The sequence below is a fragment of the Coloeus monedula genome (assembly GCF_965178545.1).
Source record: "Coloeus monedula genome assembly, chromosome: 3".
NCBI classification, from domain to species: domain Eukaryota; kingdom Metazoa; phylum Chordata; class Aves; order Passeriformes; family Corvidae; genus Coloeus; species Coloeus monedula.
In genome coordinates this window covers 30,521,883-30,543,765 of record NC_138783.1, presented here as the reverse complement: position 1 = coordinate 30,543,765, position 21,883 = coordinate 30,521,883, and the positions used below count along the sequence as shown (strand labels likewise).

The following is a 21,883-nucleotide window of genomic DNA, read 5'->3' as shown; positions in this document are numbered from 1 at the left end:
TTTCCCAGCCAGAGAACCAGGAACTCGGCTCCCAACACCAGAGTAGCAGGAAATCTGCAACCCACCTGGCTGGTAGTAATCATAGATTTTGATGCTGGCTGGTTTCAGGTTCTTCACCTGAATTACTTGTTCCAGTTGCAGAATGAAAGTCTGAGATTCATCGTTGAGCTAGTGGAGATGGAAGGAAATTAGCAAGGAAGGGGAGAAGGAAGTCATAGCATCTTCATCTTCCCAGATTTGAATGTTTTCCTGAACTACATTTCTCTAATCCATTAGAGATTCTGGACTTTAAAGTGGAGTATTGTGTGAGGAATAGCACTACTCTAATCCAATAACAATGAGACTGGGCAAGCTTCCTCTGCCCCCAATTCTACCAGTGCTCTTTTCTTACCTAGACCAGCCTCAGGCTTCTCACACAGCTCCTTGTCCTCTGATCTCTTGCTCTCACTGTGCCACACCAAATGCTTTTGTTCTCACTTACCTTCTCCAGATAAATGTAGACCACATTAGCTTTCACTTCTATTTTCTTAACAATGGTTCTGTTCTCCATCTAGGATAGGAAAGAATGATAGAAGGAAATTTGTGAGGATTTTCTGTAAGGTTTCCTGACCTGAGGGACCCACTGTTTTAGTGAAGGGAAGGTGTAGAGCTGGACTCCATGTGGAACTGTGCCTTTCTCATGCCTAAGGGCTTGAGTGGTTATGTCTTTGCTAGCCCCTCTTGGACATGCCTTGTGAGCATCTCAGGTGTGAACCACACTGACTCTGCCCAGGGCAGAGGACTCTCCCCCTCTGGGGACCAGAGGCTGTGTGGGTAGTACATATGACTGATATGTTGGTCAGCAAATGGGTGCAGGCACCAGTAGAGATTCTTGTTATTTCATCTCACTGACTGTTCGACTGCTTTTAAACACCTGCATGGGGGCTGTGCAAATAATTAATCTTTCTGGTTTATGGTTTAATTGAAAAACGAAATGAATCTTTTTAGCTAGAGCTAGAGTATCTCTGAGAAATCCTGTCGTAGAATTTCTGACAAAGAAATCCTGGTGTTAGCACACCCAGCAGTACACTTTGTTTCTAGCTCAAGTCCAAATACTGTCAGCGGGAGAAGCTGAACCACCTCTGATCTCCTTTGTGGTGGCTGTAGGAAAACAACAAGTTTTGGTGCAATTGCAGCAACAAAGGTCCCCTGCAAATTTAGCTCCTCCCAGCCTGAAATGAACAATTCCCAACAGGAGTAAGCAGGCAGGATCCATTTACCTGGGTAGTGCTGGGTTTTTTAATTCCAAAGTCCTTACCAGTATTCTGGATCTGGAAGTCATGATGAATCCAGACAGCAGGGAGACCTCTATGATCACCATGTTGGATGTGACTCTGCTCCCGATGTAGCTGGAGAAGAAAAAACAGACAGAGACTCGCTGAGGACAATGCCCTCTGAGCACCCCTTCCCTCCCCCACCACACCCTGAGCCAGGTACCCATCTGGGACTGAGGACACAGCAGCCACTGCTCCCTCTCACAGGAGTTAGCCAGCACCTTCCCCCTCCAAGCCTTCCACCTGTCCGATTCACCCTCTGTCCTGTTCACCCCAAGGGTCAGGTCCCTCCATCAGAGCCCTGACACTCTTCTGGCTGCTGTCCCCAAGCTCACTCCATCTTGCTGGAGGAGGAAACAGCCCTCGGGGTCACCTGGCGAGGATGCGGATGGTGAGGACGCGCGGATTCGCCCGGCTACAATTGGTCAGCTCTGTGCTGACACGCAGCGTGAAGATCAGAGCAGTCCGTGGGGAAGGCTCGTGGTACCTCAGCACCGCCTGCAGGATAAGGGCCAGGAGCAGAACAGACAGGCCAGGCATGATCTCATGCAGGAGAAAAGAGGCAGAGTCCTTCTCTCTCTGCACTCATCCCCCCTGCTCACCTGAGCCAAGACACAGCTGCTGCCGTGGGCCTGCACCAGGAACTGTCCCGGGATCTCCACCAGTGCTGCCTGCTGCACCAGCAGCCGCTTCTGGCGGCTCACCTGGAAAGCCTTCCCAAAGGCCCTCTGGGACCTCACCCTCACGACTGCCTGGCCTGATGTGCTGAACGTCCTTGCTGCGTATTTCGCTAAGGCTTGCAAGGCAACAACTGTGTCCTAGAGAGGGAGAGACAGTCACTCCTCTGAAAGCATCAGCTGTAATGAACTGGCTTGGAACAGGAAGACCTCAAGAGGACTTGTGCTGCCAACCTAGGGTACAAAAGGATCCACTGCTTACCTGGGTGGAGGCAAAACCCCCGTAGGCATTTTGCTGCCGTATCAGCCATGCCACAATGGCAGCTGAAGTTGTCATGTCACCTGCGTGCACCCGTGGCTTGGAGAGGTATGCCAGGAGCACGTAGGCTGTCAGTTCTATGTCCACTGACTGAGTACCAGGCCAGAATTCTGTTGAAGCTGGAGAGCTTGGCTTGGGACTCCAGTGGATTTGTCCTCCTGCAAAAGGAAAAGGAGCATGAAGGCTATTTAGGGAGGATGTCATTTGGGTTTCAGAGGAAACAAACCCCACAGTGCTTTCAGGGCTCTTTCAGTTCATTCCCTGTGCTCAGGCCAGGATTGCTTTCTTGAACTTATTCTCCAGGGCTTCAACTTGTTTTAGCTCACAGATTCCTACCTACTCCCTCAAAGGGATCTTGAAATCCTCCAGTCTGAGGAAACTATTTCTGATAAGCCATCCTCACATCTTGTGAAATAACTTATTGTATTTTCAGTCACATAATGCAGTTACTGCACAAATACAAGGACTATGTATGAATACATATATCATTTTTGACTGCTGTGGCTGGGCATACATTAGTCCAGAATCCCAGCAGGCAGCACCTGATTTGATGGCCTGTTCCTCCAGTTTGTACAGCAGCTCCTGGGTTGTCTCATAGTCCCCAGCCAGGGCAAAGGCATAGGCCAGCAAAGCTTCTGTGTAGATGTTGGTGATGTTGTGAACCACCTTCTGCAGGCAGCGGAGAGTAGTCTGCATCAGCTTGCTCTGTGTTGGGAGGAGACACGTGCCAAACTCTGATGGGTGAAATAGGGGGCTGGGGAACTCATTCCAGGGAGCCACACTATGTCTTCCTGGTGTAGCTCCAGAGGAACCCCTTAAATTACAGACTGTCTTCAGAAAACAGGCAGTGCAGCCCCGGTGTGCACAGGGAGCCATTGCCACCAAGCACTACTGCACCAGGCCACTTTCACAGCACTCGCGAGGAATTACTTCATCATTTGGCCAAACATTGGCTCATTCCCAGAAGTTCCCTCCCTGTTTGTGGCCTGGAGAACACCAGAAACACAAGCTGGTGTGTCCCCATGGTGGTGCCCAGGAGAGCAGGAGGGAGATGAGCATGCTCACCTGCAGTGGCAGACCCATCTCGAGCAGTGCTGCAGCGACGTAGGCCCCCAGAGAGATTTCATCATCCGTGCTGCCCTGTGAAGGGAACGCATCTTTCACTTTTAAGGGGTGCTAGGAGGGCATACTCCTCAGAAGGAGAAGCATTCCTCTCATGTTTTCCCTCTCTTCAGGGCTGCAGAATGCAGTTGCACAGGTTGCAGAATGACTTTCTAGGATCCTTTGGGATCCCACAATCTTTTGCTGTCACAAATCTGTCCAGTCATTTCCCAGCAGCGCCACCTGCCCTGGCCCACCTTTACCTTTAGGGAGGAGTGAAAAAAGTTCCCTTTGGTGGCAAAGCAGCCACTGGGGAGCTGGTTTTGCTCTAGCCAGCGTAGGGCATCCCGGATGTTCTTGTGATCTACATAGATGTATTTTCTGGCTTGGCCAAAATTCTTGAGTACAAAAGCTGTCAACCTAGGAATAAAATGAGTTGTGAGAAAAAGAGGCAAACAAAAAAAAAGAGAAAGTCAGAAGTCTCCTGGTACTTGTCCCTGAAGTAGTGACATAGTGGGGGTGCAAAAAAGAGTAATTTTCATAAAGAAAGTCAATCTAAAAGTGGAAATGGCTCCTCTCCCTACCCCTGTCTCCACAGATATACTACTTATATACAACTTATGTACCTTACCCCATCATCTCACAGGTGAAAAACCTCCTACTCCTTCTACTTTTACCTGTTCCACTCCATCTCCCCCAAATAACTAGAAGTAATCTGGAATTCCCCATTTCTTCCTCCCTTCCTTTCTCCATTCATCTCAGCCAGGCACCACAGGTACAAGCTGTGCCAAGGCAGCTCCTCTCCACTCACTGAGGAGAGGATTTTTTATTGCTCTCACCTGATTTTTTTCCAGCCATGTGTACCCCTCTTGGCTGCCAGGTTACCAGCAGTGCAACCTGGTGTTGTCTGTGGGCCAACAGCAAGGGCATAGAGACAAACAAAAGACTTTTCATCCCCTGGGACCACATCTTTGCAGTTCCACTTTCCCAGAAACTCTGCTGCCCTGCCTGACTGCTTTTTCAAGTGGCTCAAGTACCTGAGACTCTCCCTGTTAGAGAGTTCCTGCTGTCTCAATCCAAAAGAGGGAACAAACATCCTGTCAGCTTTCTCAGGCAGTTTAGGTGCTCTGACCCAGACAGGAAAAATCAGAAATGAGGAATGTTTTCAGTGCTTACCAAGTGTTTCCTTCTCCATCCTTCTGCCCAAAGAAACTATAGGAGCCATCTCTGTGCCTATAAAGAAGCTGTGTCTGATACCCTGGGAGACGGGAACAGTGATTAATATGGCACAGGAACACAGAGGGGACAGTGCTGACGAAGTGAGTGCAAGGGCAAGAGTTACTGGTGTGTTGGACACAGAGGAGGGCAGAGGGGCAAGGTGGGTCTGTGGTACTCACCACTGCGCAGGAATCCTGTAGCCCTGTCCTTGATCTCAGGGCTCAGCTGCCTCGTCTTCTCCAGGTACTGCAGCACATAGACAACAGGGGCAAACAGCACCATGTTCTGCTCCCCACAGCCGTGGGGCATCTGCACCAGGTGGCCCAGGTTCTGCAGTGCCGTCCCCATGAGGTCCCCTGTGCAAAGGTGTAAGAAACAAAGAAAGTCTGAGTATGATTTGAGGTGCCTTTTCAGCCAGGCAGGGGATAATAGTGCTTCACCTCAGCACAGGAGGAAGGCACTGGAGAAAGGAGGAAAGAGGACTAAACAACAGAGTGCAAGATGGAGAGTGGTGACTGTTTTGCCTCTTCCCAGCTTGGCATCATGACTTCGCTATGGAGTCTCTGCAGAACTTCCCCTTATCAGCTTTTGCATTCTAAAGAGCTCTAACTATAGCAAATACTGTTTGTAAAAGACTATGAGCAGAACTGCACCAGCTCAGTCTGTGTGATATAGACAAGAAAATATAACAGCACTCAGGGAAAGGTTGAAATGCTTCTGGTCTTTAGCCAGGCCTGTTCTACCTGGCCATATGTCAAGCATCAAAATGTGAGGAAGCCAGCAGAGGTGCTAGTCAGACAGTGTGAAGGTGTCCATATGTCCTCCAGCCAGTCAGAAAAGCCTTGTATCGTTTCCTCTGCTGGGGTTCTGTTGCACAATATTCATGGCTACTTGTGCCAGGCCTGGCTTCATACCAGCACTGGCCTGCAATGCCAATAGGTTTATTTAATGGTAGGTATGGCCAGTCCCAGTCCCCTCTCCAAAGTGTTCTTTTGCAACTTTATAATGCTGGGAAAGATTTCTTCTCTCCAGGAGCTTCTGCTGTAGCAGTGAAACTTAACAGGGAGGCAAGATGGTTTTGAGCTTTACTGTTGGTATCTACACAGAAATAGCCAAGGTCCTAAAGTCCCAGTAAAAGTAAAGGCCTAGAGTCTTGGCTCCAAAGTCCAGTCTAGAAAAAGAAGGATTATCTCCTCAGCAGATTACTTTTACCATGAAAGCCTAAGTGCTAATCCAAAGTTCTGAAAGCTTGGTGTTTGCAGAGAACAGAAACACAGCATCCTCTCTTTTAGGCAGTTCCATGTCAAGTGGATCCTCTGACACCAGGTTAAGCCTTGCTCTTTGGTAACAGCAGTCTGTGAGCCCAGAGTAGAAGTCACTTACCTGTGATGGAAATGGAAGCCCTGGCAGATCCCTTTACTACATTGTCAGGGAGGCGAAGGGACAGGGGTTCTTCAGCCATGTTTCCTGGTAACAGTAGGATAAAAGGCGTAGCATGAAAAACCAAGCCAAAAGCTTCTAACTGGAGGGACAAAACTGGCCCAGGTACAGGGGACACTGCCTACATCCTGCTCACACCCACTGTCCTGGTCATTGCACCAAGCTGCATTGCCTGGAAACTTTTCTGATTAGGACATACATGAGAGCTGCTGGTGGGGCCGAGGGCTCACCAAGCTTCACGTCAGCTCAATTCACTACCCTTCACAAGGCTCACAAGAATCACAGCTGGACGTCACTCAACAGGGGAACATCCTGGAGACACTTGCAATGCTGCAGGGACAGGATGGGAGGGCTGGAGCAGCTCTCACTGGTGCCTACCAAGCCCCAGGAACATCCAGGGACTGCAGTGTGGGAAGGAGGCTACAGAGCAGGATTTTGCCACCAATACTCAGTGGCAAATTCAGTAGGACAGCACATGTGGGAGTAATATTTCTTATTCTTTCCTGTCTAATAGGAAGTGAAATTTCCTATGTGAAAAATAATTTCAAAACATTCTTCCATCAGACTTCCCACAGTTCAGTTCTACTCTCAGGTGTAGTTATTTCAGGCTGCAGAACCCATTCAGGCTGTGCACATACCTCGTCTTGGGCACATACCTCCTCTTGGGCACAGACGGGAGCTGTGAGACTTCTCCACTAGCACACCCTCTGGCTGCCAGGGCAGAAACATGAACGTGGGACAGGAGAAACAAGAATACACATAAAATTCCCAAATAACAGCAACGTTTCAGAGCAAGTTCAAGTGTGAATTCAGAGGTCAGGGACTCCACCCTCCTCATTTTTGGCAGATCTGCCTGCTTCACTGCGCAAAGGATCAAGAGTAAGCCCGAGGGACAGGGCTCTCTGGCCAGTGAGCACATACAAAAGCTCAGGTACAGCATGAAAAGCAGGGAAAGGTACAGGGAGAAACACAGACGTGGGAATGCAGCTCTAAAAAAAGAGTACTGCAAGAAAGGAACAGGCTTGGCTAGCTCCTGGGAGAAACAAAGTAAACTGAGCCACAGCTTTGGTATGCTATTTCTGGCCAAAATCTGAAGTGATAAAACCATTTAGCCCACCTCAGTCTGCCTTCCCCCTGGGGCAGGGATATCATAGACAGAGGTGAGCCTGTTCTCATACTGACCTGGACCAGCAAGCGTTTGGTCAGTGTGTGCCTCCCCCTCACAGCAGCTGGCAAGGGCTTCCTGCCCCCACACCGTGATGTGCTGTCCAGTACCTCTGTCCTCACTGTGATATTCAGAGTCCCTAGCAAATAAATTCCTTTTAGAATAGAGTCCTTTTCTGATACCTGTGGCCAAACGGAGTAACTGCTTTAACCAACGGTGGTCTGAGATGCTTTGGGTTGTTGGTCTTCATGGCCTCGGTGGTTTGGCCAGTAAAGGTGAGCCAGCCAGTGCTGACTGCTTGTTCAGGCACCCTGAGCATGAAGGAACTTGGTACTGCCTCACCTGCAGTGACTTCACTGCACTGCAACATGACTGGAACAACAGAGGGTCCAGCAGCCCTCGGACCCAGCATACCCTTCCCATTGCATATGAAGCACAGGACCAGAAATAGAAAGTTCCCCCACCCACATCCATGCAGCCTCTTCCTCCCCAGCTGGTCCCACAGCCCAGGAGTCCCCCATGCCACCCTTTCAGTTCCTGCCCCCTCTGATGAGTCTGTCTAAGAAGAGAGAAACAAAGCAAACATGATGGATTGCATGTTTGAACCATTAAGGTCAAACTTCAGGATTCAGAGGAGACACAGCTCTGCCAGCTTCTCTGGACCTCCCACTCTCCTTCACCTCAGTTTTAGGGTTCCCCATCACCAGTCCCTTTTTGCTGCCATACCCAGCTGGACTGCTGTCACATTCCACATGAAGGTCTTGGACTCCTCTGCACACAGACACTCCTTGTCCCTGCAAGTCTGACATGGCTCCACCTGGAAGTCTGAGGATTTAGCCAGGGCCACATGGATCTGAGGGAATGATAGATGCAGGATAGACTGGGCAACTCAGGTGAGATGGCTTGGCACAACAAGCTCTAAAATTGGAGGGCACGGCAGGCCTGTCCCACACACAGAGGCACACACCTGTATGCACTGCTGCAGGTAGCTGAAGACAGTGGCCTTCATCAGGAAGGTCTCTCCAGGGATGACGGAATACGGCAGCATCACGTCCACAAAGAAGGGCTGAACTGTTCTGAGGCTCGTGGTCGGGGCAAGGCCAAAGCCCCTCCCAGCCAAGCAGAACATCTTGACTTTCCACTCTGCAGCAGCAGCAGGCGCTGTGACTGAGACATTCCTGCTGCCATTGGAGCTGAGAGGAAGAAAGAACTTGCATGAAGAGATTCATCTGCTAGTGGAGAGGGAAGGAGATGCAATGAGGAGTGCTCATGGCCCTGCTAAGGGAGGTGACACAGGTCCTCATGCTTGGATCAACCTCTGCTGTACTACCAAAGACTTTTGCTCCAGTGGCTCACAGCAAGGCAGCTCTCAGCAATTTCTTCCCTAGAGCCATAAACCCTCTTTAAATGCCATCAGTAATGGCTTTATGTCCTTCTCCTGAGCAAGACACTAGCCAAGCATTCCAGCTCTGTAAATTCACTCACTGCTCTGGAAAAGCAGCAGCACCATATCCCCCTGCATGCTGATTCATCAGTCTTAACCCAAGCACTGTGGCAACAAGGGCTACAGGTTTAGCTGGTGCACCCACCAAAATGAGAAGTTGGTAGGGTATACTCCAATGTGTGGTGGTTTGGTCTGGAAGTGTACAGCTGTTCTCTGAATCTGTGTACACTTCAGTTCTGCACCTCAAAGACCTTCAGTGTGACATACTACAGATGCAGGGAAGAGCCACAGAATTCCCATGCAGAGGTCTCTTTACACCTATTTTACACAAACTCAAGTCAGCCAAGACTGTATAACAAAGGGTCAGCCTTCTGACCATTTGTAAAGTCAGGAATCACTTACCCAACAGAGTACACATTCCAGATCCAAGTTTCAGGGAAATAGTGGTGAAATCTTCTGTGAGTTGTGAATTGGGGTTGTTCCTCAGTGATTCTTTGGTCTTCTATAGAAGGCACCCCTGAAAGAAAGAATAAGGAGTCTCACCAGAGTGGGAGAGGTGAACCTTCCAACCACAGACAGCCTAGCACTGGGACTGGAGGAAAAGCAAGCAGTGAGGGAGACATGAGAAGATTCTGGCAGAGGAAAGCACAAAGGAGTGGACTGATTCCACGGGAGAGATTAAAAATGAAGGGAAAAGAGAGTTGCAGCAGGAGAAGCAGCTTGCAGCGAGCCAATTGCAAGGTTTCCAAGATTTGGTTAGACAAAGCCCCTTCCTGACCTGACCCAGAGTTGTTGCTTAAGAGACTAAGGACCTTCAGAGAGCTGTTTCAACCAACACTTCTATAATTCTGTGAGTAATCATACTGTTTGCTTGCTGCACAAAACTCCCATTCCACTGCAAGCAATGGTTTCAATACAGGCTGGCATGTGAGCCAGCTTAGTATTGGTTATCGAGTGCAAACTGAGACATAGAGGAAGAACATGACTGTCTCTGTGGCCACAAGTGGGGATAGAAGCTGGGTCTCAGCACAGCCTGGGGAATGGGAATAGACACCAGGAAACAGATCCTGGCCCACACTTGGATTTGTCCATGAGAAAAGGGAGGGCCATCCTTTAATGTCAGGGAACATCCAGGTAGTAACATTCTTCATAGTGCTTTTTTACAGGGACTGGGTCACCCCTACTGAGTCTGGTGGACTGGGCAGATAGACTGTGACAGCAGCCTCTGAAACTCCTAAGAGAGACAATATCCACCACCAGCAAACCCCAAAGATCAGAGGGCTCTGCCACCTGTTGTGATCTCATGTCCCAGGTAGGCTCAAAGTGCAGCTCACCCATGATTGGTTTCCTATCCGCCCGACGAGAGCACTGAGAGGGCTTCTTGATTACAAGGTTTGAGAAGACTTTCAGTCCCATGTTCTGTTAGGAAAAGAGGGAGAGCAGGGAAGGCACAAGAGTGTCTGTGAGTGGGGAAGATTGACAACTGCTCTTCAAAATTACTCTGAAAACCATTGGGTTCAGGACAACCCAGTGCCCAGGCAGCCCAGAGCAGCACTGGCCCATGAAGACACGGTGCTGAGGGAAGCATGGAGGAGATCTGCCCTAAAGACACCAAGCGGTCTGCCTGGGAACTGCCCAAAACAGAGGCAAAGAGCAGGCTAACAACTAAGCCATGTCAAAGATCTATGGTCTAATGTTTGGGATCATTCCCACATCTTTTCTCTAATACTGTAGACAGTACACAGCCCAGGACCTCATTCCTTGTCCCCATTCAAGTCTGAAAGAATGGAGCTTGATGGTCCAGGATTTCATCACCTTGCTTTGTGCATATGTGGAGGGAAATACACATATTCCTACTCATAATGGGATTGTACATCTCTTGAAACAACACAGCTCAGTTCAGGGCAGACAGCAGGGTCTGTCAGGAGGCGGCAAGGCCTTCTCAGACTGTCTGGAGAGAAAATATCTCAGATGCTCATAATTGCAACAGCTCTGGGAAACTTCATTAAGTGATTACCCGGAAGAGGTTAAAGATGTCAGGCTGGAAGGAATTCTGTGGCCTCCCTCGTAGCAGAGATGATGAGGACTGGGGCTGCACGCAGCGATCTGAATGCTCTTCTACTTGGGCAGGGTATCCACGTTGGTAGGCAGCAGGGAACAAACCATAGACCTAGGGAAACTCACAGGCAGGGAGGGATTGGGCAAGGAGCAGATACCTCCAGATGCTTCACTCCATCCTCTCCTAGCACACACATCAGTTCCTGTCCTTCTCCCTAGGCAGGCCCTGCTTTCTCCTTCACACACAGACCTCCTCATTCATTGGCCTCCAGCTCCCCTTGCCACAGCCCCTGCCTACCTCGCCCAGCTCACCCATCACTCCTGAGGCTTTGCCTGGTTGCACAGACACTCACCATTTGGCTGGTCAGCTCACTGTCTGGTCTGGTGAAGAATATGTTTTCATCCACTGCCAGGACTGCACACAGGGATCCCGGCACTGCCTGCAGCTGGAGCTGCACTGCTGACCCTGCGTGGGCTTCTTTATCTGGGAATCCTACCTTGACCTTCAGCAATACACCAGGAAAGGAATATGAAAAAGAAAGAGGTGTGAGGAGGCTGACAGACAGGTAACAGACAGAAAGAGGGAGGCCAGCTGGGGTCTCCCCTGCTCAGCCACTACTATGAACAGAAGTCCCTGCTGAAGCTTTCCTGGTCCCTGGGCACTGTGCCGCAGATGTCTCTTTCATCTCTTCTGCCCAGTTCTCTCTTGGAAGGATCTGAGGGTCTCCTTCCCCCAGGCCTCCTGACTCCTGCTCATCAGCTCTCCCCCAGCCACAGAGGTGTCTCACCTGGTTTTGGAAGCACAAGGCAACATCAAAACGGATGCTGTCAGCTGTGACCCCTCCGTTGGGGAAGATGGCATACACCACTAAGGAAGGCGATGGAGACAAGTCAGCAGTGAAGGTCAAAGGGATGGAGAACGAGCCCTTCAGCACTGGGGAAGCAAAGGCAAAGTGTTCTCACCATAGGCCCACCGAGACCTCCTGCCCTTCTTCTTTTTGTGCTGTATAATCACACAATGTCAAACCAACTGCTGCTGCTGCACTGTCTGCCCTCTCTCTCCATTCTCTGATCCTATGTACTCCATCTTCCCCTACATCCTCCCCATCTCTCTTTCCATCATTGTTTCATTCTGTCCTTTTGCCCTCTTCCAGCTGACACAATTGCTTCCTCAGCCTCCCTCCGTCCTGTTTGCTGACTGGTCTGGACCTATAGATTGAGGAAACTTCGGAGAAACTCCAGCAACTCTCATATTCAACCTAGAACCCAACTGGGTGCAACTTCTCTGCTAGGTTTCCCCTTCTCTGCTATGACTTACTGTTCAGTTTCCCGATCTGGATATTCCTCTGGCCCCTGACAACAATTCCAGACTTGCCAGTGACCTGCAGGAGGGACATGGGATGAGCAGACTGCTGTTTGCCACCAGAGTGCATCCACACTTACCAATGTGCATCTTGCTCTCAAAAACAAAATAAAACCCCTGAAATTAACTGTGGGCTCAATCCAACTCCAGACTTCAGGAGATTTGCAGACACCACAGCTGGGAGGAGAAGCTTTAACACAGGAGATTCTGGTCTAGTCTGTTCATGAGGGCAATGGATCGGTAGTGGGTTCACTACAGATTTGTAAGTGACAGCTAAAATGTTTCTCATCTAGTAGGCTGGCCTCCAGACCAGACCAAAATCCATTTCCACTGAGCAGCTCTTTGATAACCAGAGTGAAAAAGGGATACCCCACCCAGTTGTAAAGGGAGAAGACATTTCCAGCTGCAGCCTTGGCAGAGGCTAAGGGGGTGATGGGCTACGAAGACAGAAACCTCCTCCCATCCTTGGAGGTGACTGGACCCCCAGCACCAGCATCATGGTGTGGCTAGGCTGAGCCTTAGTGGGTGTAGCATCCACCCAGTTCCCTGAGAACAAGGTTTAGCTGTCAGCCCTCCAGGGATGACCTAAATTATATCCTCAAATTTTCATTGGGGTCTGGTCCTGTCAGTACAGCCCTTCCCCGCAGGTTATCTACTACCCTCACTCACATAATATGCAAAACTTATACGGCTGGTGTCTTCTCCCAGGTCATCCCTGCTGAGTGTGAAGGTGACCTGGACATTCTGCTTGAGCCCACAAGGCAGTGTTTCCGTGGGTGGGTGTATGTCCAGGAAGCTCTTGGTTGTGACATGGAAGGGCTGCAGGTGATGGTAAGCAGGTGAGTAACTGAAGTCAGTCCTCCGAGCAGTGCGCATGATCTCCTCCAGTGTGAACCTCCCCTGAAAGGGCACCAGAGACACACAGAAATGAAGAGTTTCATGCTTCAGTGCTTTGTTAGGCTGTCATCAGCTTGGTTTGGAAAAGGCTGTTGGCTTGGTGCCTTCCAGCTGGCTCTGCGCAGAGCTGTGAGGTGAGCCTAGGCCTGTGCTGGCAGGGCGCTGCAGGGCAGGACCAGGGAGCAGAGGTAGAGCTCAAGGACTCACACTTTCCCATATGCAGAGGTGGTGTTTACCTCCAAAGAGACTGATGAGCTGTTCCAGGCAGTTGTGTCAAGGTTGAATGATGCTATTCCACTGTCATCTGTGATGTACGTTTTGATAAACCGACGCCTCATGACCCTTATCACAAGAAAAATCTTCCTGTTTTTCATACCAGTTCCATAGTGATCCTGAACCTTAATCTGGTGACAACAGGGTGAGGCAGGAAAGCCAAAATCAGATATTTCTTCCAATGTCATACCCAAAACCTTCCTTTCTGACCAACATAGACCTTCCTGTGTAGGTCACCTACAGACTTCCGTCTGGCCCCAAGAAGACAGGAGAACTGTACAACTCCCCCATCTCTGAAGTGAAGCTGAGCATGGTTAAAATCTGTCTGCTCCAAAAGGTGTGTGTGACTAGAACACGAGGAGCTTCTCTCCTAGCCAACAGCTGAGGCATCCTTGCATCCCAGCATCCCTGCTGAGACACCACTCATTGCTCTCAGCAGATGCTGGAGCTGTAAACACAACAGGGAATCTGAAATGTAGCCACTGTAGCCACACTGTCAAGCGATGTGACACAGTGCAAGGAAAAGTACTCTGAGGAGCAGGAAATGCTTTGGGTCAACTAGATTTACCAGATGCTATATTCCTTGGCAAATGATGGGGAGCAAAAAAGCAAGGGAAGAAAATCACCTTCCCCCTGTATGGTACTCCAGGGATGTAATATTCATTGGGTGTCTCAAATACTGCCCTTGCAGCTGTCCTGGAGATGAGGATTTGGCTGGAGGTGTTGATCTGCACCCCTGTTGGAATGCAGAGTGCAAGGGAAGCAGGATCAGTACCAGAGGTGAATACTGCACTCTAGTTTAATCTCACTTTGTTATTCCCAACCCCTTTTAGCAGTGTCTGAAACTTCCTTCCTAACACCAGCATTCTTCAAGGTTTGGAGGCTGCTCCTGTGGCAGCTCCTTCCTTAGTTAAGCTGTCTGCCAGCCTCTTTGTAGCCTCACGGACCCAACACCACTCATCCAGCTCCCAGCCACTCCTCATCCTCCTGCTGCTGGCAGAGTAGCTCTCCATGCCCTGTGATGATCCCAGCAGCAGGAAGGAGGAGAGGGGGTGGTGTGCCCTCTCTGATCCTCAAACCCCTAGAACAGTTCCTCTTGCCCTTGTACCTTCCCTGCTGAGCCCCTGAGTACCTGTGCCCATCTCCAGGAGAGAGGCTTCTGCCTGAAGCTTGTTGTCTTCCTCGCTGGGAGTCAGATTGAAGACTGATGTGCTGACAGAAGGGGTGAAACATCCGTTGCTCGCCGTCTGCAGTAGGGAGTGATAGGTATTATTTGGGGCTCAGGAGAAGGGAAGGGCCAGAAGCATAAGGAATTAGTCATTCTCTCATAACTATCAGCTACAAATAATAATGCAGAACTCATAAAACACTGGAACATGTTCCCCAGGGAGGTGGCGGATGCTTCATCCCCAGAAACATTCAAGGTCAGACCAGACAGGGCTCTGAGCAGTACATTCTGTTCACTCAGCCCGACACTCCACCCTGTGTAGTGCTTCTTTACTGCCCATATACCTTCCAGGATTTTACTCACAGGACCGCTGTATTCCCTACAGATGTCCTTGCTGGCATTCTGGGGCCACCTCCTTGCTTTCTGGCACACAGTGACACGCACGCTTCCTCGCACGGCTTTCCCATAGCTGTATCTGCAGGGAGAACAGCGGGGGAGCCCCTGGGCAGAAGCACTGTGTGCTTTGTCCAGCACATTGCTCCACACAGGTGCCTTTCATGATGAAGGTCTTAATGCAGCTGGCAAGCAGGCAGGCACAAATTAAAATACAGCACTTTGAGTGCTTGGGGAGTGCAATAGCGTGGTCTGACATCGAACAGATGCAGAAACAAAGCACAGACAGGAACAGACCCACACCCTCTGGACCTCTCCCACTTCTGGGCACTTGCTGTCCTGGAACTGTGAGCAGACTCAGAGAGTGGACATGATTTATCCACTCAGTGAAGATATTAGTTCAGGGGGAAAGCAGCAGAAATGTGTGTCCCTGCAGACAGCAACAGCAAATTGCAGTAATAGAGCCACAGAGTGACCTCAGACCTGCCTCGCTATGGGCTTATCTCATGATCAGGGCTCTTGTTTCCATCATCAGACCTGATCTGCTGATTTTTAGGTATTTCCTCTGCCTGCTTTGCTGCCTTTCCTTGCTTTGACTCCTCTCTGACTTGCCCTTTGAAGCAATGCTCTTGATGATATCAGTAAAAAGATGACATCTATGACCCATCCTGGTGATTCAGAGTGGTGTACTATTTGCTACTACAACCTCATATGATGTAATTGTAACTGCCCCAATTAATGAGAAATTATGTCAGACCAATCGGTGGCAAAAGAGACACCAAAAGTCTCCACAGAATTCAGCCCCAAATACAAATGAGCTCACATGCTTTTGAGTGCTTTTGAGCTCATTGTCCTCCCTTCGTTATGTTTACACTCTCAGAGGTCCTGCCCTCCTTCCCACCCTTATCTGCCCATTTTTTTGCTGATAACCACAGAAGTAGAGAAATCTATCTACTGCTTCTTAGAAGGCAGTAAGTTCAGTAGCATGTAAGCGAGAAGGAAAGGCATAAACTCCTAAAGAAATGCCAGCTCCTGCTCCTTTACCTCAGCAGATCTGTCCCATATCTGGTGTTTTTCCCCACATAAGATCTTTCAATGCTGGATAGACACAGCTTCCAAAGGAGGGTATCTCTTGCGTAGGACAAGTCTCTCTATAGCTGGATGTTCTCTCTCATGTGTGGCTCATGTACCTTTTCCCCAAGGAGGAACTAATCAGTTTGACTCTTGAACTATTTGGGATTCTTCTAAAGGAAGAATCCCCCTGTTTGACCCTTCTTGAGCCATCTCTCTTTGATAGAATGAAAACATAGGAGACATATGGAAGGAGAGACACAGTTTTGATGAGATCCTTCCTTTCCCCTGGACATTCTCCTTACCTGCCACACACTCGCAGGGGGAAGGTTTTGTCTGAAGCATAAATCTGAGTCGGTCCCTCGAAGAAAACATCAAACTTTTGCAACACTGCAACAAAAACCTCAGAGTTATTCCATCAAGGGCAAAAGGCCACCTGGACACAGAAACACAAAAGGGAAGAGTGTGTTCCCATGAAGAAACACACGAAACCAAAGAAAGAATTCCCCTTTTTTTTTCCCCTCAATAGTCTTGCAGAGGTCTTTAGTATATTCTAACTCTGTGCCAGAAGACACCCTCTCCAGGAATCTCTAGCATAACCTCCCTTGTGCTCATTTCTGATATTGCCCATAGATTTGTATTCAGTCGTAGCTCTCAGGCAGTAAATCCTATTTTACAGTATTTGACTGTACATTGTTATACAGACAGGCAAGCAACAAACAAGCAACTTCTTCCATCCCTTTCTTCATTCTCCTTACCACGTTCCTCCACCTTAAAGGTACTGGACTGGACTGAACCGGACTTAGAGGACTGGGCACTGATGGTGTAAGTCCCCAAGGAGAGCTCATCAGCCAACTGGAATGAGAGATCTGCAATGCCCTGTTTTGGTCTCACATCCAGCCACTGGCCAATGCGGTTTTGGTTTGGGTCCTGCAGTGCAAGGGAAGGAAAGAAGAGGCAGTCATCAGCAATGCCTGCTATTGTCTACCCAGAGCCCACTGGATTCAAAGGCATTTCAGAGATTTCAGAGGCTTTCACAGGCTCCTGCTGGTTTTAACCCAGATGGTGATGCTGGAGCACCAACAGAGGTGAACCCAACCCACCCAGGTTTACTCCACTCTGTACAGCCATGGAAAAAGAAGGTATGGAAAGTCCTGACATTTAGACTCTCCAGTCTCCAGTAAAGATGAACTGTAAGAATTAGCTATAGCCTGGCTGGCATTCCTGAATGTAGAAATGGATGAAGTTGAACCATTTGTATCGCCAAGACTTGTTAACAAGAAGCATTTGGACAGAGAATGTGCATGCATAGAGCCTAAGAAAAGTAACTTGAACCAGTAAGGCAGCATCCTAGATACTATCCATACTGAAATACCTTTCCTCATAACATCTGAGGAGTCTGGAACACCCACCTGGATTTCCACCATGGAGTACTGCAAAGCAAACAGACGGCACTGTCAAAAACTGGCATGACGTAGCAACCTGCAGGTAAACTTCTCCTACCCACCCAGCCCCTCTACTGTGACAAACATTATGGTACAAGAGGCTTGATCCTACTGAAAGGAGGACAATTGCTTTGAGATAGTAAGGGAAATGAGTAGCACAGAAATCTATGTTGTTTTGATTTGCTTTTTGATCCCTGAATTTTTAAGACGCGCTTTGATAGGTATCCTTTGATAGGTATTCTACAACCATGAAAGCTAGAATTTGCTATAACAAAATGGGCAAGAGTAGGAGGACTCTCAAATACCACCATCCCAAGTTCACAAACATTAAATGACCTCAGTTTTGTAACATATATCCCAATAATTAGCAAAACTGCATCACCTGTAGGAAGAATACTCCCCACACATTCTTTTAAAATCCCTGGCGTAGGAGGTAAGGCTGGGAGTTATGAATTAATGCTGACTGCAGCTGACAGTGACAGGGAGGGACAAGGAGGACACACTTCAGCCCTTCTAGGCCCATTAGTTCTCTGTTTGCTCTTATATCACTGCACATACCATCTAGGAGGCAGTACTGGTGAAGAACCCCTAATTTGGGAGCACAAAGCATAAGGAGACAGGAGCAAGGCTTGGGAGAGTAACCAGACTGTAAACATGCAATTGACATGTAATTTACATTATTCATCATTCTAAGCTTTCATACAAGTTATCAGAAGCAACTGTTTTCATTGAAATAAAAAAAAAAAAAAAAAGAGTGCAGCTTAACCTGCTGGTGAACAGCATCAATATTAAATTCAACTCATCTAATTTACAAACTAGATATTATAGCTTTAATGCTGCAGTGCACTCAAGCCTTTATAATAGCTTTGGCTAAACATGACCTCTTTGAATTTTCATGACAGCATAATTAACAGTTACAATGTTGATTTGCTTATACTTACACACAGACATCAAGTATTTATGGTCAAATATGTACATGAACCAATTGTGTGGCAAGAAAGTAAATGTATGGTTTATACTCTATTATCTAATTAATATATTTGTATATTAATATACATATTCTTCCCTCGGGAGAGAAGAAGGGAGTGTTTGATCCTAGGACCTCACCAATAGCCCAAAAAAGAGGAAATTAAGTCAGCAATAAAGAAGCTGGAAGGATCTCTCCCTTTATTTTAGTCTAGAAGGATTTGATCCAACTCCCCTCATGCATGCCCCTCAGTATTTAATTGTCATGGCATGAGTTCCTGTTGGCTCTCCTTAAATTGCTTGAGGACTGAGGAGTGAAATAGCTATAGCTGCTGGCTGCAGATATAATTGCTTACTGGAGAATGGCACTAGCCTTGCAGTTTCCTGGCCACCACATATGCAAGTCTCTGGCAACTTCTCCCTCCCTTGACACGGGGACAACGAGCTGCTGCCAGCAGCAAGTCAGTATAATTTGGTCATACTGTTTTCTCTCTTTTTTGTATGATCACTTCCTGTGTATCTTTCCCCACACTAATTAATTTTTCTCAAAATTTTGCAGCTCGCTTCAGGCTCTCCTGCCACCCTCAGGTGCCACACATTGCACAAGTCGCTGAGCTTTCCAGGGCTGCGGGAGGAGATCTTTGAGTCTGGCGAGGTCTGTACACAACTTTGTCTGATAATTATGCCCATGGCCAGCAACCCACAGACTGCTCCCCAGAAGCCCTGCCTGCTTTTTTGGCAAGGGCAGGAGCACTCAGCTAACTCAGCTAGCTGGGAATGCTGGCACACTCCCCAAATAGTGTCCAACCCTCCCATCAGCCAGAAGCCATCCTATGAGATCAACAGCAGAGCCATCAGCTAACAGGAATTGTTGTTCAAATTTGGTGTACTCGAGGGTTGGCACTGGCCACCCTGGGTGCTGGGAGACTGTCCCAGCCTCCCTGGCATGGGGCTGGTAGAGGAAGCAGAACCATCTGAAGCCTGGAGATTTCCTTGCCTCCACTTAGACAGGCTTTACCTTGCTGTTAACAGGAACAAAATCTTCAGTCAATGTCACAATCCTGAATTTCACTGGAGGGAGAAAATGGAGTAAAGCACATTACAGACAGAGCGCATTTGGGAACGGACTTGCTCCGCCCTTGTCTCACCCCAGAATCATAGCTCCACACCCAGCCCTAGTGGCAGCAGCCCCATGCCTGCTCTGCAGCCCCTCTTACCCTTTGCTCAGCCCTGCTCACCTCTGCTTGCCCCAAACATGTGACAGCAGCACAGCTGCTTCACAATTTAGGGGTTTTCCCATGGGCTACACCCAGGGTTACCCTTACATTTCCTTGTCTGCAGTGTAGGCAGACCAGTCCTACCTGGCCCCGGCCTGGAAGGCCATGTTCAGGTCTGCTCTCTCTTCCAAGCCAGCTCTGCTCCTAAAGCATGTGAGAGCTCCCCTCCCAGTCCCCTCCTGCTGCTAAACCATGGGTCATGGATACCTCACTGCAGAAGGCAGAACTCCCCCGCTGTCCCCAAGGAGGCCACATAGCACAAAGCACCCAGCACAGCACAGGAAAGTGAGAACAACGTCTGGGAGGGTCAAGGCAGGGCCACTGTCAGGGTGCTCCATGCTTTGCTCACCTGTCTGTCCTGGATTATAGATGGGTTTATCCACCTGAATGAAGGTGCCAGTTCCAGCCCTGCGGATAAGGACTTTCTTCTCTTCACTTGCACTGAAGTAGTGGCCATTGGAGATGTGCAGGTGCACAGTGGCCACCTCCTGGCTGCCTGCAGGTCGGGGCACCTAGGACACAAAAGAGGAGAGCCACTAGGTTAGCAGGCATCAGAGCAGTGCTGTCCTTGCTTTGACTGCCCTGCAAGGCCAGGCTCTTTGCCATCTTACTCTGGAGGCCAGCACAGGGTGTCCCCTCAGTGGCTGGAGGCTATGTCTGTGGAAGTGCAGGGAACAATGCTTAGCAATTGAGATAGATCTTGGACAAGAGAAAAAAGAAGTCTGTTCTGACACTGAAATTGTGCTTACTCCTTCATGGGGCCACTGTCAGAATCTGCATGGAGCAAGATGGAGAAGACTTAACTCAATGGAAGAAAAGGTCCATGGCGATGAGAAATCTGTTTCCTAGAGTGTGTGGGTCACAGAGACTGAAATCCCCTCTTATTCATCAATGCAAACTAAGAAAATAAGGATCATGAGTTTGGCTAATCAGAAGGATTTATGCTGAGCTTCTGTGCACACCCTCCCATGTCTTTCTTAGTCCTCCAGCACATTTTCAAGCCCTTAAAGAAAAGCTTGGAAGGAAGCAGACATGAGGGAAGCTGTCTGAGATGGGAGGTCTGACTCTTTCTGCATCAGAGATCCACAAACAACACGCTGTGAAAGTGCATCCTCCCCAGGGGAGAGAATGAGCTGCACAGCTGCCATTTGGGTGCTTCCAAGCTATCCATCCTCCTCAGATCTTTGGTGCCTGGCCAGGCAGCCTTCCCTCAGTGTGCCACCAGGATATCCCACAGGAAGAGCACCATGCGGACAGACAAAGACAAGGAGCAAAGACACCGGGCTGCCACTAAACACTGCCCTGATTTTGCATTCACTCCTTCCCATGCCCTCTTATCTTCTGTCTTCCTCATTCTCTATTTCTTTGGTGAGAGGCAAATGAGCACTCTGGGAGCTGCCAGCTAGGGGTCCCTGCCAAGAATGACTCTGACCTGAAATCTGGTGCACTCGAAGATCCAGTTGTTCCGGACGACCTTGCGGTAGAGGCTGAGGTTGCCAGATGGGTGCACAAGAGTTAAGCCCACACGAATTGGCTTTTCAACCCCACGGAGGTCCAAGCACACCCTCTGGGATGAGGGGTAGGGCAGGGCAGCTGGAATGATGATCAAGTACCTCCTGCAGTGGGGAAAAAAGATATCATCACATCCTGGGAGCCACCTCACCCACTCTGGGCACTAAAAGGCTGGCCTGAGAAAACAGGAGAGTTTGCCATCTCTCTGGGGCTAGGAGGTGCTGCTCTGCTTGAGTGACAGGGACAGATTACCAGAGTGAGAACCTTGCACAGGGGCGATGGAAGGCGTAGAGTTCATTTCAGATAAATACAAAAGGAATACTTTCAGGTGACAGAACAGGATTTGCCCTTCTTGCTTTGACATGGCTCCTCAACTGCCTTGACAGCAGACTGGTTCCTGCTCAACCACCCCTAGCCCTGCAGCCCTTTTCATTTGCCCTTCACTTTATCCTACACCTTTCCCTTCATCCTGCCTCATACTGCAGTCCCTCACTCTTCTTGTTCCCACTACCAGTGCTCACCTAATTCTTGTACTGCAGTGAGATCCATGAGAGAGGTTCCCATCTTCAGGAGGGCCCTGCACTCACAACAAGGCTTTGCACACCACCCCATGTCCAGCCCTTCCGGGATGTGACTCACAGGGTCCCACACTCTCTCCCTGCTATCTTGGCCCCTCCCTCAGTATTCACAACTATCAATCACTAGATTTTTAAATGGCACTTACGGTTGTGCCACTATTGCCAGGGTGTAGAGCAGGCAGCTCAGGAGGAAGGGAGTCCACAT

The 21,883-nt window shown here is 49.1% G+C and overlaps 1 protein-coding gene across 1 annotated transcript in view; it reads right to left on the bottom strand.

The window, feature by feature from the left end:
* Positions 1–21,883, bottom strand: part of LOC309571170 (alpha-2-macroglobulin-like protein 1) — a gene marked incomplete at its 5' end in the record, with an annotated part of 25,909 nt that extends 4,026 nt beyond the window's left edge. The window contains 34 exons of the mRNA XM_082278444.1: positions 66–168; positions 482–550; positions 1,298–1,388; positions 1,687–1,811; positions 1,916–2,131; positions 2,253–2,467; positions 2,852–3,014; positions 3,375–3,449; positions 3,674–3,830; positions 4,587–4,668; positions 4,808–4,984; positions 6,012–6,095; positions 6,725–6,779; positions 7,251–7,372; positions 7,960–8,086; positions 8,201–8,426; positions 9,080–9,194; positions 10,012–10,096; positions 10,695–10,847; positions 11,089–11,238; positions 11,524–11,669; positions 12,054–12,117; positions 12,768–12,998; positions 13,232–13,399; positions 13,895–14,004; positions 14,401–14,515; positions 14,800–14,911; positions 16,206–16,290; positions 16,659–16,830; positions 17,313–17,333; positions 19,330–19,382; positions 19,938–20,100; positions 21,021–21,204; positions 21,825–21,883. Of these exons, the coding sequence (XP_082134570.1) occupies positions 66–168; positions 482–550; positions 1,298–1,388; positions 1,687–1,811; positions 1,916–2,131; positions 2,253–2,467; positions 2,852–3,014; positions 3,375–3,449; positions 3,674–3,830; positions 4,587–4,668; positions 4,808–4,984; positions 6,012–6,095; positions 6,725–6,779; positions 7,251–7,372; positions 7,960–8,086; positions 8,201–8,426; positions 9,080–9,194; positions 10,012–10,096; positions 10,695–10,847; positions 11,089–11,238; positions 11,524–11,669; positions 12,054–12,117; positions 12,768–12,998; positions 13,232–13,399; positions 13,895–14,004; positions 14,401–14,515; positions 14,800–14,911; positions 16,206–16,290; positions 16,659–16,830; positions 17,313–17,333; positions 19,330–19,382; positions 19,938–20,100; positions 21,021–21,204; positions 21,825–21,883 (4,273 nt within the window). The remainder of the gene's footprint in view (positions 1–65; positions 169–481; positions 551–1,297; positions 1,389–1,686; positions 1,812–1,915; positions 2,132–2,252; positions 2,468–2,851; positions 3,015–3,374; positions 3,450–3,673; positions 3,831–4,586; positions 4,669–4,807; positions 4,985–6,011; positions 6,096–6,724; positions 6,780–7,250; positions 7,373–7,959; positions 8,087–8,200; positions 8,427–9,079; positions 9,195–10,011; positions 10,097–10,694; positions 10,848–11,088; positions 11,239–11,523; positions 11,670–12,053; positions 12,118–12,767; positions 12,999–13,231; positions 13,400–13,894; positions 14,005–14,400; positions 14,516–14,799; positions 14,912–16,205; positions 16,291–16,658; positions 16,831–17,312; positions 17,334–19,329; positions 19,383–19,937; positions 20,101–21,020; positions 21,205–21,824) is intronic.